At 37.9% G+C, this 15,508-nt stretch overlaps 3 protein-coding genes across 7 annotated transcripts in view; 2 read left to right on the top strand and 1 right to left on the bottom strand.

Annotated features, from left to right (window-relative positions):
• Window positions 1-975, top strand: part of LOC143852238 (uncharacterized) — a 33,643-nt gene extending 32,668 nt beyond the window's left edge. For all 4 annotated transcript variants that reach the window (XM_077361634.1, XM_077361633.1, XM_077361635.1 and 1 more), the window contains one exon: window positions 588-975. In XM_077361634.1, the coding sequence (XP_077217749.1) occupies window positions 588-674 (87 nt within the window). In that variant the 3' untranslated portion in view covers window positions 675-975. The remainder of the gene's footprint in view (window positions 1-587) is intronic.
• On the bottom strand, window positions 906-3,541 carry LOC143852240 (HXXXD-type acyl-transferase family protein). The gene is made up of 2 exons (XM_077361639.1): window positions 3,101-3,541; window positions 906-2,018 (listed from the first exon to the last, which is right to left on the bottom strand). The coding sequence occupies exons 1-2, from the start codon at window positions 3,509-3,511 to the stop codon at window positions 1,173-1,175; spliced, it is 1,257 nt and encodes a 418-aa protein (XP_077217754.1). The 5' UTR covers window positions 3,512-3,541; the 3' UTR covers window positions 906-1,172.
• Window positions 3,542-12,035: 8,494 nt separating this feature from the next.
• LOC143852935 (uncharacterized) lies at window positions 12,036-15,468 on the top strand. 2 transcript variants are annotated; one of them, XM_077362597.1, is made up of 4 exons: window positions 12,036-12,297; window positions 12,438-13,021; window positions 14,343-14,858; window positions 14,957-15,468. In XM_077362597.1, the coding sequence occupies exons 1-4, from the start codon at window positions 12,060-12,062 to the stop codon at window positions 15,134-15,136; spliced, it is 1,518 nt and encodes a 505-aa protein (XP_077218712.1). In that variant the 5' UTR covers window positions 12,036-12,059; the 3' UTR covers window positions 15,137-15,468. The 2 variants fall into 2 exon arrangements, with proteins under 2 accessions (XP_077218712.1, XP_077218711.1); XM_077362596.1 differs by having other exon boundaries at window positions 14,343-15,468.
• The last annotated feature ends 40 nt before the right edge of the window (window positions 15,469-15,508 follow it).

Genomic DNA, 15,508 nt, shown 5'->3' with positions numbered 1-15,508 from the left:
TTTGGGACCTCTTTATGCATTATGATCCTGCTAATTGTATACCTTATCATGATTGGTTATTCTTATTTCACTCTTAAGCATCATTACATTGCTTTTCAATTGAACTACATGAAAATCAATTGTAATTCATTACAAGCAGTATTTGAGGGAGACATTTGTATTTAACTTGGTGAATAGTTTGCTGAAATTTATTTATTTATTCAAAACTAACAACTAAATAGCATTGTGAGTAGCTTTTTTTCTTCTTGTATAGATAATAGACTACCAAGAGAATGATTTGCTTGCATGAATTGAAACTTACCAAAAAAAAAATCCAAAAAATATTTAGATGGTTCTTGCTACATGTTAAGCAGGATGCAACTCAGATCGGTTTTGGGAACTCGGGCTGAACTTTTACCTTAAAATCAGGTCGGGTTCGGGTTGATTCCAATTCCTTTTTTAGCAAAAACTCAACCCGGCCCAAGTTGCACCCCTAATGTTAGATAGTATCATTTATTGGGTGAAAGTATATTGCTGAGTATGTTTGTTAGACTCAATGTGATATATAAGTTGTGTAGTTCCTAATGGTTTGTTTCACAACATTGCAGACTCTAGCACATGATGCATCCTGCTGCAGCCCTCCAGTTCTTAATGATGTTGAAATTGGCAGTTTGCAGGAGTCTTCTCTTTTCTAAGTTACTTAGAATATATGATAATGGCAAAATAAAAGCTGTGTGTGTGGTTGTAATTCAGAATGTAGGCTCTCATGATCCCATCTGTTGTGTAATGCTAACGTTGTGGAGGATGAGTCTTTGCTTTCATGGGTGTTGGCCTCTTTAGCGTTTTGCTGCGGCCATTGATGCAAACCTTGCCTACATACAAGAACACAATAAATAAAGAACTTGTGTTAAAGCTTTGCTTCCAAATGCCTATTAAAATTTCATGTATTCCTACTTTTTTATTCTCTCTGCTAAATGAAACATATAGATTTGCACACACTAGTGAAATGATATTTCCACCCCCTGTCCAGACTTTTCAACCCCTACTGCTTATCTTTTCTTAAAATTGAATAGAGTGAATTGATTGGATATGGAACTCCCGTAAGTATTGATTTAAGCCCTTGGCAAAGGATTACTTGGCTTATAGTAGTGAAACATGGTTAATTTGCACACTGATGGGATTATGGAGAAAGATTAACTGTGGATCATCAACTGATCACAAAAGGCGCCAAGGTGGGCCCGCTCGACGCACCACGTCATCAACCGGATGCCCTTCTTTGGTACAGGTGGCGAGCCCATGATGCATCCAGGTATGACATTAGAATATTGTATCGGCTTGATGTGAACGGGCGGGCCCCATCCATAGTCCACATCAGCGAACCCCAGCCTGCCCCACTCTGATACAAACAATGTGGTGTACAAAAGAGGGGGAGTAAACGGATCCATGTCACCATCCAGGTCATCTCCCCTCATCCATTTGGCGAATTGGGCTGGTAGCTTCGCCTTTGCCTCTTGGATCAATTTTGCCACATCAGCATTCGATGCTTGTAAAAGGGTCCCACTTGTAACGGTGACGGTAACGGGAAAGAAACAATTGCCGTAGAATCCGTTGGGCAATGGTGGGTCCATGAGTGGACGTGCATTGGCAAAGAACACGAGGCTCATATCAGTGTCCCGATCCAACCCAATGGATCGGGTCCGATACCGCCATATATCGGCAACTAGGGATTCAAATGTGGAGCATGTACGGCCGGTCAGATTGAAGAATTCACGCTTGAGCTGGTGAACATAGTCTAGTGGAATGTCTATTGTGGCTTGCTCAAGCCGGTAGTCCGGCATGGGGGGTGGGCTCGGTGCATGGAAATGTTGGGGTGGTGCCGATATCATTTCTCTGTGCCACACTGGATCAATGATTGGATATTGATGGCCTCTTGCTAGCTCGGCGACTGCGTTTAGGAATCGTGCGGCGCCAATGCCGTCGCAAATGCTGTGACAAAATTCGAGGCCGATCACGAAACCATCGCAGGTGAATTGTGTCACCTGAAACCGAGAATTCAAGTTAGGCCTTTTTTTCTTAATGGCAAAGAATATTATTAATAGAGAAAGAAACACGGGGATGGCCTTGGCTTTCGAGAAGATCAAAGTAAAACAAACGACAAGAAGAAGCAAAGCAATACTAGACTAAACCTCATAAAGGAGGGAAGAAATCAAAGACTTTCCAACTCCACTCTAGAGGCTCCCTCTAGCTAGTCCGTCAGCCTCACTATTAGCAGATCTTCTAACATGCTCGGATGAGATGGTTGTTCCCTCCACTCTATCCAATATCTCGTTAGTCCATCTTGCAAATCTCAAAGGATGGCTTGAGTTTCCCTTCAAACCACATTATCACATTCGGAGAATCTCCCTCCACTATTATCTTATCGAGAAGATCTTGGTCCACCATCCTTAATCCTTGATATACTGCTCTAATCTCTGTGTCATTACAGCCTTTAACATTCAAGCAATTTTCACAAACAGAAGAAAACACTTCTTTCCCACGGTTTAAAATATTTTTTTATAAATTGATAAATAAACAAAGAAAGGCGGCCTTAGGCACATGCATGTTACATGTATATAATCTAAGTGTCTAGGTCATTGAAGCTGGTCCCTACATCATTAGATGATTCTAGAACCTTGATTAATAAACCAGCCTCAAGAGCCTGCTAAAAAAGTAGGGTAGTGATAATCCCCCCCCCCCCCACAACTCCAAAAGCAATAAAAGTTCACGATTTCTGTTAAAGGAGGGGGGAATATCAATGAGAGGGGGGTTGAATATCACTGCCCAAAAAGTATTAAGCAGTAATTTTGTTGGCATTAATCTTACAAATGAGGCGTCCATGTGCTATACAACCAAGATCATGTAGGTCACGTCGTGAGGATCCACCAAATCAACGGTCTTGATCACACATGTATGCTATGCAGGACCCAGATTGCTCATAAGATCATGTTTTATTATCGATCTGTTAGTGTATAGAACTTGACATAAACTTTTTAAATAGAAAAACGCACAAATAATGTGTAGAAATTGATATGTGCACCCACTTATTTTTGTTATATCCACATATTAGATCAGGGAAAAATACCTGCATTAACACAAGCGGATCAACACCATCTTCCACTCGAGGAGGGTCAGGAAGAAGCTGAAAGAAAGAACTCGTAGGGTTGTCATCGAGATAATCAACGGCTTCGAGGCTACAATCAGCCGATGCTTCCACAAACCATACACCTTCTCCAGTACAGGCTACTTGGAGCAAACCACCTTGGCCCGATTCGACTAGTCGTCCGGCCAGAGGGTAGTAATATACTAGTGCCTTAGACAAGGCCTCTTTTATAACCTTTGAAGGTTCAAACCCATGTCTAAACACATGCATAGTTTGAACCTTGCGTCGGAGAGCTGGCAAGCGATCGATGACTGAAAGGTCGAAGGTACCGGAGGGAGTTTTTCCGGCCGGGGCAACCATGGCTCCTGCCAACTTGTTCACAGAGAAGTTCATGGTGTGAAGATGGATCAAAGGTGGAGTAAGACATGGATACATATACACATATTTGGGGTCCCAATAATTTATTTGTCATTATTCCTTGGAGATAGAATATTTGGCTTTCTATTAAATATTACCTGCCTTAGCTTAGAAGTGTAGACCGGTTTGTGTTCTGGGTGCTCTGCACGGTATCCAAATGGAGAAAAGTAGCAATTTTCTTTCTAGCTCTCTTTAGTGAGATTTTATATGATGTGTGCACTTGAAGAAAATTACAGTGGGGCCCACTTCTTAGGATGATCCTAACCGTTCTTCGAATTCCAACAATAGAGTATGATCCGAGAAAGATTGTCAAATTTCTAGTAAATCGGTGGGTTCTTGAATAAGAAGGAGGGCGGCGTTCGTTCTTATTGATTTGATTGAAGGGAATTGCGGCGCGCAGTCATGGTCTGTATAAGCGGCAGTCTAATTGGCCTTGTGTAGTACTAGATTAACCTGATCAATGTTTTTAGTCCAAGATCGTCATCAAAGGACCATGTTGTTTAAGAAATATATGCCAATCGGCAAATCCAACTACACCAGTGCATTCGAAATGATGCTGTTGCTCTAGAAGATTGCTAAATCCATCATATTTGAGCATCTGATGATCCGATCAAGCAATCATATGATAGATGCTCCAGATTCACTGAGATTTTCAAGCAATCTTATATTTAAAAAACATCAAATAAAAATGATCCAACGGTATGGATCAATTGATACCACCATGATCAATGACACCTTTATACTGTTCACCTTCTTGTACAAATTTTCTTTTAATGGAAGAAAATTAAGGTAAGGAGTGATTGAGAGAGAAGAGCACTGACATAAGTCGCATTCCCTTACCTTCCAAAATAAAAGTATGCATGGTTTAGTCTTTACAAAGAATCATTAGTTATGCAGAAGCAAAAGTATGGTTTAGTCTTTACAAAGAATCATTAGTTATGCAGAAGCAAAAGTATGGTTTAACTATTTGATCACTTGCCTAATGCTGCCCTTTTATCATTTTAAATCTTTAACAGTGGTCATCCACTAGACCAACAAATCCGATCATCATCATTACTTTGCGTGATTATTCATAGTATTATGAGAATATTCATGAAAGTGGGTGGCTAGACTCGATCGCCATTAAATATGATCTTAAGTTCTTAACTATCTTATTAATCGGCTTCCAATAATTGAAGAGTCATCGATAATAACATTTAATCGACTGGTTACTGCCATCCTAATCGTTGTGATTTTTCTACAATGGCGCCCGGAGCCCACCAAATGAGCGGTTCCGATCATCAAATCATGTAGCCACATTATCCTTTAAAGCCTTTAAATGCTTAAAATATCCCACAAAACCTTCCTATAAATAAACAGAGAATTCATAACACAAAAATTTTAACTAGAAAATCTCTGATTTTATCAGATATTTTTCACTGCTTACCTTTGATTCAGACGAAACGAGAGAGAGAGAGAGAGAGCGCGCAAAGAAGGTTTATCAAATTCTTGAAAGTGGAATTACGAAAATACCCTTACTTTTGAAGAACTCTCCCTTATCTTTCAAGCATCTGTCTGAGTGCCCATGAGACAAAAACAGATGTAGCCCCATCTGTTACGTTACCATCTTCTGCTATCAGGTGGGCCCACTATGGAAACTCCAAAATCCCCCAAAAATGAACGGACTAGATTCGATGGAGAAATGTTGTTCTGTTTGATGGTTTAGGATTGTCTAATTTAAGTGAAACACATCTCTATGATAGGACCCACCTGATTAATGATTCAGATCATTTGAAGAACATCTGGGTGGGCCCAATTACTTCACCTTGTGTGTAACTATTATTAGACAAGTACTTTTTACAGTATAATCATGAGTTTCTATGTGTCAGGCATTTAGAAAATCGTATTTTTATTTTAGCAGGTAGTGCCCGAAAATCATCTCCATATGTATGAATCTAAACCTCTGATCTCTAGAGATTTATATTTGGTGTTGACCATTTACAAATTTGAGGGTTAGGATCATCCTATCGAGCTAATTTTTGGGCAGAACCTATTACACTGGGCCCACAAATGAATTGTTTGGATCTTTGAATAAGCTGGGCCCTAACTTTTTTCCAAAAAATGCATGTTGTGCGGCCATAAATAGCTTTTAATTTTGCCTTTTACCCATTTTACCCTGGTATCACCCTAACAAATCCCTAAAATCTCTCCATCCATTAATCTCTCTCTCTCCCTCCCCTAAAATCTCTCCATCTCTCCATCTCACTTCTCACACTCCCTCTATACCCCACAGAGATGTCCTCTTTTTTAGGTAACTCCCTCCCTCTCTCTCTCAATTATAAAAATTACATGGTGGATGGCCGTGCATGCAGCACAAAAATACAATGGCCCACATTATTTTGGGGATCCAAACTAGGGGTGTTCGTTCGGTTATAACCGAACCGAATAGACCGAAATTTGATAACCGAAATAATTTCGATTATCAAATTTCGATAACCAAAACCGAACCGAAATTTCTAAAAACCAAACCGATTAAAAATTCGGTTATTCGGTTATAACCGAATATTGGGAGAAAAAGAGGGAAAAAGCAAAATCTCGGTTTGGATCGGAGAGCAAGGATCATCCTATCAAAATGATTTTTTTAGCACAACTAATTAAGTTGTGATCAATCAAATGAACGGTTTTGATCATCCTAAGGAGTGCCCTTATAGCACTTTTTTTTTTTTTTTTTAAATAATGGTTTTTATCCATAATTTTGGTTATTCGGTTAACCGATTTTTTTTTTAGATAACCGAACCGAACCGACCAAACCAATTCGGTTCGGTTCGGTTCTTCGGTTATAACCGAATAATGAACAACCCTAATCTAAACCATTCATTTGTTGGTCCCGGACGTGGATAGGATGTGCCCAGAAAATGACCTCTATAGGATGATCATAACCCTCCGATCCCCATTGTAAGTAAACCTGTAAAAATTGGAGGGTTAGGATCATCCTACGGAGGAGATTTTCTAGGCACTTCCAATCCACGTCAGGGACTAACAAATGAATGGCTTGGATCGCCAAAATAATGTGGGCCCACTATATTTTTGGCCGTGGATGCACGGCTAAACTTTCTCAATTAAGACAGCCATATATAGAGTTCAAACGATACTTATTGAGAGAGATGAAACGACTAATGAATGGAGAGATTTTAGGGATTTGCAAGGGTGATATAAGAAAGGGTAAAATGGGTAAAAGGCAAAATTAAAAGCTATTTATGGAGTCATTGGTAATTAAGAAAATTTTGCGAGGATTCATGTAAATATGTTTTTATCTAGGGGGTTTCTAGTAGTTTTCCCTTATTTTATTTTATTTTTGCCCTTTTCGGAGTGTTAGGATCATTCTGTGGAGATGATTTTTGGGGCACAACCTATTTACGTTGTGGCCCAACAAATGAACAGTTTGGATCATCCTATGAAATGGGCCTCACAATACTTTTTAAAAAAAATACTGGACTATACGGACACACCATATAGAATCTCCCAATCTAGTACATGGCTCACACGTAGATGAAAAAGGAAATTGGTTTTGAAACACCATAATTTAGGGTTTTCACACCATGTCAGTTTGTCTTATTTCATTTGCTTTTGTAATTTAGGTATTTCATCTGGTGTAATTATCGGTATTATTATTATAAAAAATCCAGACAAACGGCGCGCATTATTTCGCTTAACCTAATGACCATAGATAGTTGAAGGTTGATGGTGAGGATAATCCTTATCCTAAAAAGGGATAGTTTCTCTTCCAACCTTTGTCCTACTTGGTGCAGTTGATCTCATCAGGCAAACCTGAAATCAGATTAGTAGGCTAAGTATTTGATTAGAGGATTATAAGTTTTAGATTAATGATAATCACAAGAAGGCACATTGGAGAGAGTCTCTTCTTTTATCCCAGTTGGGTTATCATATTGTGGAAAACAAGCTGATAAACATGATTAGGTGGGTGTTTGCTAGTTGACTATGAAATTATCGACATCAAATTCGGAAAAAAAAGGTTATCAAGATAGCATGCATCATGGAGTCATTAGCCTTTTTGTAATTTTATTTGTTAGTTTTGTGTTTCCTTGTCTATAATAAAATAAAGACAAGTTTGAGTACATTAAACAAGGTTATAATCCTAGTCAAAGGGTCTGATGACTGTATACGAAAATAACAGTCTCCATCTCCATGCAAATGGTACTGAAATTAAATATGATTATTTGCATGTAATGGTTATTAGTATATCTTTCCTTACAGTGAGTATTATTAGACTATAATTCTTCTGAGTCAACACCTTTGTAAAATGGCTATAATACCTTTCATATTGCCTTTGTTCTTTCAACACAAACATTTATGTGAGTTTTTATATGGTGGAAAGTCATGAATGCACATGCAGAAAAATACAGTCCCACATTGTTTGCAGATCAAAGTGCCACAAAAATCTTCTCTATTGGATAATCCTGACCTCCATAGATTGGAGCGTTTAGGTTCATCCTGGGGAGAAGATTTTGAAGGCAAAGCCTGTCTATGTCGGTGCCCAACTAACGTTTAGGTTCATCAGGAACCCGTAAAAACCCAAATGATCGAGATTTTATATGGTGTAACTCTTCTAATCCCATATTTTTCAGAAAGTACAGTACAGACCACATCATAGGATGATCTAAACCGTCCATCTGATGGAACACAGCGTAAATAGGTCATGCCCCAAAAATCATTCCCATAGGATGATCCTAGCCCTCCGATCTATAGAGGTTTCCATAAATAATAATATGCAATCCCTCCATTGATCAGAGGGCTAGGATCATCCTATGGAAATGATTTTCTGGGCACAACCTATTTACGTAATGGCCCATCACATGGGCGGTTTGGATCATCCTATTATAGTGTGGGGAATAAAAACAGCCAAAAAACAAAACAAAAAAAAGTGACCCGCAGGTCCATCAGCCCTTACGGGGGGGGGGGTCCTGGTTCACCAAATTGTGACCCGTAAAATTCCAAGTCATTTATGACCTGGCCAGACCGGTACAGGTTGGGTGAAACCCGGCCTGGCCCACATATTTGCCAGGTGGGCCCAAGAACCAATTTTGGTGGCATCCAAAGAGGACCCAAGAAGATAACGAGGCTGCTTCATGCAACATTAAATTAAAATCAAGAGGCTTGATTTAGTTCAAAGACTACCAAAATTTCTAGTTCAACCTAATTTATATTGCAAATGTACCATTTGAATGGTGATTAGATCCTAGTTATTCAACTGGCCAATCTCAACAATAGGATAATCCTAGCCATCTGATCAAATCTGTAAAGTGCCAACAAGTTGTTAGAACAAAATATGGCCAATGGTTCACAATCAACACCACAAAAAAATACTTTTTTATCGGGGGAATTTCTACAAATAAATTCTTAATCAATAAAATTTACTTGAAATACTCATCCAAAACCATGTTTTTGTTAGGGTCAAGCAAAGAGTGCTTGAAGCGTTATACCCTAGGTATCTAGTTTTGAATACCTAGTTTGTTGCCTCCAGCCCCTATATATAGAGATACACTAAGGTTATTGACTGATTAATGGACTCTAGCTCATGTAGGCTCACTACACCGGTCCATTATCTTATTGGGGTTATATTAGAACATATATAGGGTTATACTATATACCCAACAATCTCCTCCTATGTTCTACATATAGCACAATCCAATAGATAGATAATGTGATGTCCAAACAAAATATTGAATCATCCATATCACCATATAAAAAAAGATCTGTAATTCAACTGAAAACAAGAATACTTTTAAGAATAACCAAGAGTTTTAGAAATAATCTAAACTCAAACAAAAGCAGTTTCACATGTAAGTGAACTATTTTTCAACTGAAAAGAAAATAATAGTCCCCCACAACTCTATAAGGATTCACTCATCAAGTACGTCATCCTCATCAAAATCCAGATCGAGACAAACTCCTCCATTTTCGTCAATTCCTGTAAATTACCAAATATGAATTTCATGAAAATGAATCTAATCATTTGTATAAAATACGAAAGTATCTAGATCTACCAGAAAAACATAGTACATTTCATATTGGCTGAAAAACAAATATCAATAATCATCATTGTCAAGTTTCAATACAAGAACAAGACCTAAATAATTTCTTTTGCAAAGAACCATTCAATGTTTCCATTTGGAATGTTACAGTCATCTTATCCAAATTCGAGTTAAGTTGTATTATCAAGTTTGAAATGAAACAACTTTCCCAAAAAATGACATGTCATCAAATGTGGAATGACACAAAACAACTGTAAACATTATTGAAACATATCAAGTGCTTATCTTGGCCAAAAGAGGGAGATTCGAATATTCAAAATAACATGGATGTAGGTTAATACCTGTTTAGACAGTCTTTAACTCCATCTCCCCCACAGTTTTGAATATTCGATTGTGTTGTCCTATATCTTTTGCATGGGATGTTCATTTGGGATGGGACCCAAATCATATGAGTCTTCATAATGTACTATAAGATCAACAATTGTCTTTTACCAATGACCATAAAAGTGACTTTGTGCATAGTCATTCTCTTTTATTTTTTTCCAAAAAAAAATAATTATTTGTGCATTATAATGAAATACATATTCAAAAAGGGAAATGTTATCGGCACAACCATATTTTGATATTTGCACAAACCCATATGCCTTTTCTCCTTTAAATGGCATGTGAGAGCATTTTGGGAAATGTAGTAACCTTTTGACAGCTCTTTTAAATACTAAGACACGAGGATGGGTTATCGAAAATATCAAAATATGGTTGTGGTGATATAATTTCCAATTCAAAAATTATTTATATGTAAACACTCAAAAGGAAAGGAATGAGATCCAACCCATGGCCCACCATAATAGACTTAGTTTTCAAGCACAAAGAAGGACACAAGCTTGAGTGCTTTTGAAGCCCGCTTGGAGGGTTGGAAGCCATTGTTGCTACCAAACGATCTTGCAACAATTTCCATATCTTATTTGGTAATAAATGACCTTTTCACCTCCCATTTCCATATTCTTTTAACTAAATTCAATATTAAAAATAAAGAAGGCTATGTCTAACAGACCCCCCTCAATTACCCCCATTATTTTTAAAAGGGAAATGTTATCAGCACAACCATATTTTGATATTTGCACAAGCCCGGCTGTCTTTTCTCTTTTAATTGGCTCCTTAGAGCTTTTTTGGAAATGTAATAACCTTTTCGACGGCTCTTTAAATACGAAAAGACAAGAGGGTTTATGAAAATATAAAAATATGTTTGTACTGATATCATTTCCCTTTTTTAAATCAAACTAATGTAAAAATAAAGTGAAAAGATATTTCCACCCCTTTTATTGGTCTTTTCCTCAAAATTCAGGCAAAGACAAATTATGGAGGGGTTCTAAGAAAAGACACATCAGTTTTTGAGAGAAACCGCCGCCCCCCCCCCCCCCCCCCCCCCCCCCCCATTTTTTACTTGGGACAACCAGCTGCAATGTATCTATTAGAAATAAAGAAAGCTATGTTTAACAAACCAGAAGGTTAGTATATTAAAAACCCCACAATGTCTAAAATGGCAAATGTGCTTCACGTGGAATTGAAAAGTATAACCATATTTTGCAGGTAAAATGACCTTTTATCTTTGTTCACTTCCATATTTTATCATGAAAAGATACTAAGAGAAGAAATTCAGAAAAGAGTAAGTAATAACAAATGGTTTTTAAACATTTGAAATAAAGAAAGCTAGGTAAGACAAGAAACCCACCGTTTGTGGGCTGTTTTTAAATAAATCAAATTTATGAGTATGGTAATTTGTAGATGGTATTGGCCTATTGGGCACCTGACAGCATTGATGCCCATATGTCAGTTCATCAACTGATTTACAGATAATAAGTAATTCAGAATAATTTCTCTGATAAATTGAATGTGTGCGCATTGCATCACAACTCACGAGTCATCTGCTTCTTCTATTTTTTTAATTATTTCCAGCTTAATTTTGTAACAACTTACATAAGAAAATTCAAGCAGTTCAGTATTTCTGTTTAAATCTGCGATGCTGAGTTTTTTTTCTTCAATTATTGCAGAAAAAGTTAGAACAGCCTTCTTTTCCTTTGCACCTAATTCATTGGTAACCACCTGCCTTGGAAATGACCCTCACAACTAACTAATTTTAGAAGCCACTCCTGTTAACAAGTCAACCCATTAATTTATATAAAATCCTGAGATTCTTTAGTTTTTTCAACAAAATCTTCTAGTCTTTGTGTTTGTGGACACCCAAGACAACGTTCAAGTGATGAAAAGGAAAGCTTCATGAAGAAAGAAGAAAAAAGAACAAAGGGCATAAGAGGGAAAGGAACACAAATTTTCTATCTCAGCATGTATAATAAATTAAAAGAATCAGAATAAAATAAAATATGTCAATATATGGAAGCTTCAAAGCATGTTCCGAAACTATTAAAAGCAGCTCAACTCCTCCACTTTCTTTCATCACTACTTAAAGGTATCCCCCTTCATCTTCTCCCATACAGATGTCCATGACAAGGGTCATGGAAAATCAGTTTTTTATGTTGGTTTTCATGGTACAGATGGTCTTTTTCTATTCCTTCTCTGCCTTAGGACAGCCATATATTTCATTAGTGGGTGATCCAGGAATGAAAAGGGACGGGCTGAGAGTAGCATTTGAAGGTTGGAATTTTTGCAATGAAGTTGGCAGCGAAGCCCCTGGGATCGGTAGTCCTAGAGCAGCTGACTGTTTTGATATTTCAAGTGGGTTAAACATTCTCTGATTTTTTTTTTCTCAGATTTGAGAATTGCATTTTTTTTTCCTAAGTCATTTTTCTTGGTTTTTTTTTCCTAGAGTTCGAGCTGCTTCCTTATGTTCTCAATTTTTTTTATATGTTGAGCAGGTAACTCTTTGGAGCATAAAGTACCAGAAACTGATAACAAACTAGGGGTAGGAGCAACATTCCCAGGTTTAAGCCCAAAAGCTCTCAACAATGCAGACCTTTATGCAGTAGAGAAAGAGATCTATTTGGGTTCATTATGTAAAGTTGCAGAAAGCCTAAATCACTGGCACTTTTGGATGGTGATGTTGAAAAATGGGAACTTTGATACAAAGTCTGGTTTGTGCCCTCAAAATGGGAAAAGTGCGGGGCCTTTTCCTCCAACAGGGAGATTTCCTTGTTTTGGTGATGGGTGCATGAACCAGCCTCTTTTGTATCATCAACAAACAGTTTTATCAGACTATGGAGATATGAGAGGGGGGTTTAATGGAACTTATGAACTAGGTGCTGATTTAAGAGGTGGGATTAATGGTATTTCTTTCTTTGAGGTGGTTTGGGAGAAGAAAGTTGGAGTTGGGAGTTGGGTTTTTAGCCACAGGGTTAAAACATCAAAGAAATATCCATGGCTGATGCTGTATCTCAGAGCTGATGCAACAAGAGGGTTTTCTGGTGGCTACCATTATCAGACAAGAGGAATGCTGAAAACTGTAAGTGGAATAGTTATGTTTTTAATTATTTCCTAGGAGAATCTCTGGTTAAACTCTCTCTCTCTCTCTCTCTCTCTCTCTCTCTCTCTCTCTCTCTAGGGATATGCAAAATGATATTTTAAGTGTCGTTTTTTTCTCAGTATGAACTGTAATTGCCCTTTTGTAGCCGATCAGATTGACTAATTCTTTTCCCTAGTAATAAAACAATATAATGCTGCCACTTAAAATAAATCAATTCTTTCATCGGATGAAGCAAATTCTACCTGACTTGCATCGAGGTTTTTCAATTTTCATCACAAATTGGAAAAGTCACGATTAATTTCCTAGGTATTTTAGAATTTGAAACTTAGAATTACATTTTCTAAAGAAAATTTTTATGGGGATGAATTACATTTTCTAAAGAAATTTCTTATTGGGTCTTTGAAATCAGTGTCTGAGGCAATTAACTTTACTTTAAAAGCAAAATCTCATTGCATTATTTCCATTCTCACTTTATCAAGATTATTTCCTTTGGCAAGAACCTACTTTTCCTTTTTCCATATTTTTTTAATGAGTGATCATAATATTTCTGCTTTCTGGTCGATTGATGATTTAACTCATTTGCAGAAAAGTCAAAGAGATCCCAGTTAATATCTGGTCACTTCAAAAAATGTCTGAATTTTTACTAGAATCACTTCCTGAATAAATAAAGGAGATGATATCAGCACAACCATATTTTGATATTTTCACAACCCCCCCCCCCCCCCTTAACAGATACCGTTAGGATATATGAAGTGGGGGAGGTGCAACCGTTAACTCTAAATGCTTTAAAAGTTAACGATTTCTGTTGGGGAGAGGGAATCATTGCCCTTTCACAGATCATCTTGTCTTCCAAAATTTAAATAGCTGTCAAAAGGTTATTACACTTCCCAATAAACTCTCACAGTCCAATTAAAGAAAAAGGACAGCTGGGTTGTGCAAATATCAAAATATGGTTGTGCTGATAACATTTCCCATAAATAATCAGTATCATCACCCAAAAAGGGGATTTGCTAGGGACCATAGCAGAAGGCATTTCGCGGGAGGGCTGTTGCATGAGAGAGCAGCAACATAGGCTCACTTTTCAACAGATTTTGTCTTACTTTTCAACAGATTTTTTCTTATTCATTCTCATGCAACAGCCCGCCCACGAAATGCCTTGTGCGATGGTCCTTAGCAAATCCCCCTAAAAAGAAAATAAGAATAAATCACTGTAACATCTTCTTCTCAGTATTTTCTTACCATCTCATTTGAGGCCTCTGATAGAAAAACAAGAAAAGAGTAACTAAACATCTTCTTTCAGCTCCCAGAATCACCCAATTTCAAGGTCAAACTGACATTGACTGTGAAACAAGGGGGAGGCCCACAAAGCCAGTTCTACCTGCTAGACATGGGAAGCTGCTGGAAGAACAATGGCAATCCCTGTGATGGAGATGTGCTCACCGATGTAACGAGATACAGTGAGATGATCATCAACCCTCAAACACAAGCTTGGTGCAGTCCAACAAATTTGGTTGCCTGCCCGCCATTCCACATTACTCCCCAAGATAAGAAAATTTACAGGAATGACACTGCGAACTTTCCATATGGTGCTTATCACTACTACTGTTCTCCTGGCAATGCCAATCACTTAGAGCAGCCTTCTGGCACCTGTGATCCTTATAGCAATCCTCAGGCACAAGAGCTAGTTCAGATATTGCCCCACCCCATTTGGGCAGAGTATGGTTATCCGACGAAACAAGGGGAAGGGTGGATTGGAGACCCAAGAACATGGGAGCTCGATGTTGGTGGCCTTTCCAGCAGACTCTACTTCTATCAGGTTAGGTTTCATATTATCCAATTTCCGCCAAGATTTTCAGCATTTCTTAATAACAGTTACCAGAATTTTAAACCTTTCTTCTCCTTTCTCCACTGCAGGATCCAGGCACCCCTCCAGCAAGAAGAATATGGACGTCTATTGATGTGGGTACAGAAATATTTGTCAGTAACAATGAAGAGATTGCTGAGTGGACGCTCAGTGACTTTGATGTGTTTTACTCCCCAAAACATGCAAGTTCCACAAACCGCTTCAGAAAGAAGACTACAGGCATCCATTGATGTGGGAACAGAATTGTTTACCACTAAAACAGATGGGATTACTGAGTGGACTCTGCGACTTTGATGTGCTTCTTCATACCCCAAAACAACGATTCAAGTTTTCCAACCATTCCGGATGTAACTTCTTGCTGTCCTCCATTGACAGCAAGTGAAGCCTTGTCTTTTCACGCTGTTTTTTCAGCAGAAATCTGCTAGATATAAAATACCGATACCCATGTAATGGGATTAAGAAGCTAAACATGCCCAAAAGGGCAGTGGTTCATCATAAAGGCTTGTATTCAATTGTGAATTTCACCATCATAAAAAAAAAGGACTTTGTTAGTGTTAGTGAATTCAAGCATGTCTGAAATTCAGCAGGTCAGACCTGGTCAC

The sequence above is a fragment of the Tasmannia lanceolata genome, unplaced genomic scaffold, assembly GCF_043159265.1.
Source record: "Tasmannia lanceolata isolate RefF3 unplaced genomic scaffold, GAP_Taslan_0.1 ptg000019l, whole genome shotgun sequence".
In the NCBI taxonomy this organism is placed as follows: domain Eukaryota; kingdom Viridiplantae; phylum Streptophyta; class Magnoliopsida; order Canellales; family Winteraceae; genus Tasmannia; species Tasmannia lanceolata.
This window is presented reverse-complemented; position numbering and strand designations above follow the sequence as displayed.

Coding starts and splice junctions, on each gene's coding strand:
- LOC143852240 (XM_077361639.1), bottom strand. CDS start 3,511: ATGAACTTCTCTGTGAACAAGTTGGCAGGAGCCATGGTTGCCCCGGCC. Junction 2,019..3,100: donor ATCCGCTTGTGTTAATGCAG/GTATTTTTCCCT, acceptor TCTCGGTTTCAG/GTGACACAATTCACCTGCGA.
- LOC143852935 (XM_077362596.1), top strand. CDS start 12,060: ATGTCCATGACAAGGGTCATGGAAAATCAGTTTTTTATGTTGGTTTTC. Junction 12,298..12,437: donor TGACTGTTTTGATATTTCAA/GTGGGTTAAACA, acceptor TATGTTGAGCAG/GTAACTCTTTGGAGCATAAA. Junction 13,022..14,342: donor CAAGAGGAATGCTGAAAACT/GTAAGTGGAATA, acceptor ATCTTCTTTCAG/CTCCCAGAATCACCCAATTT.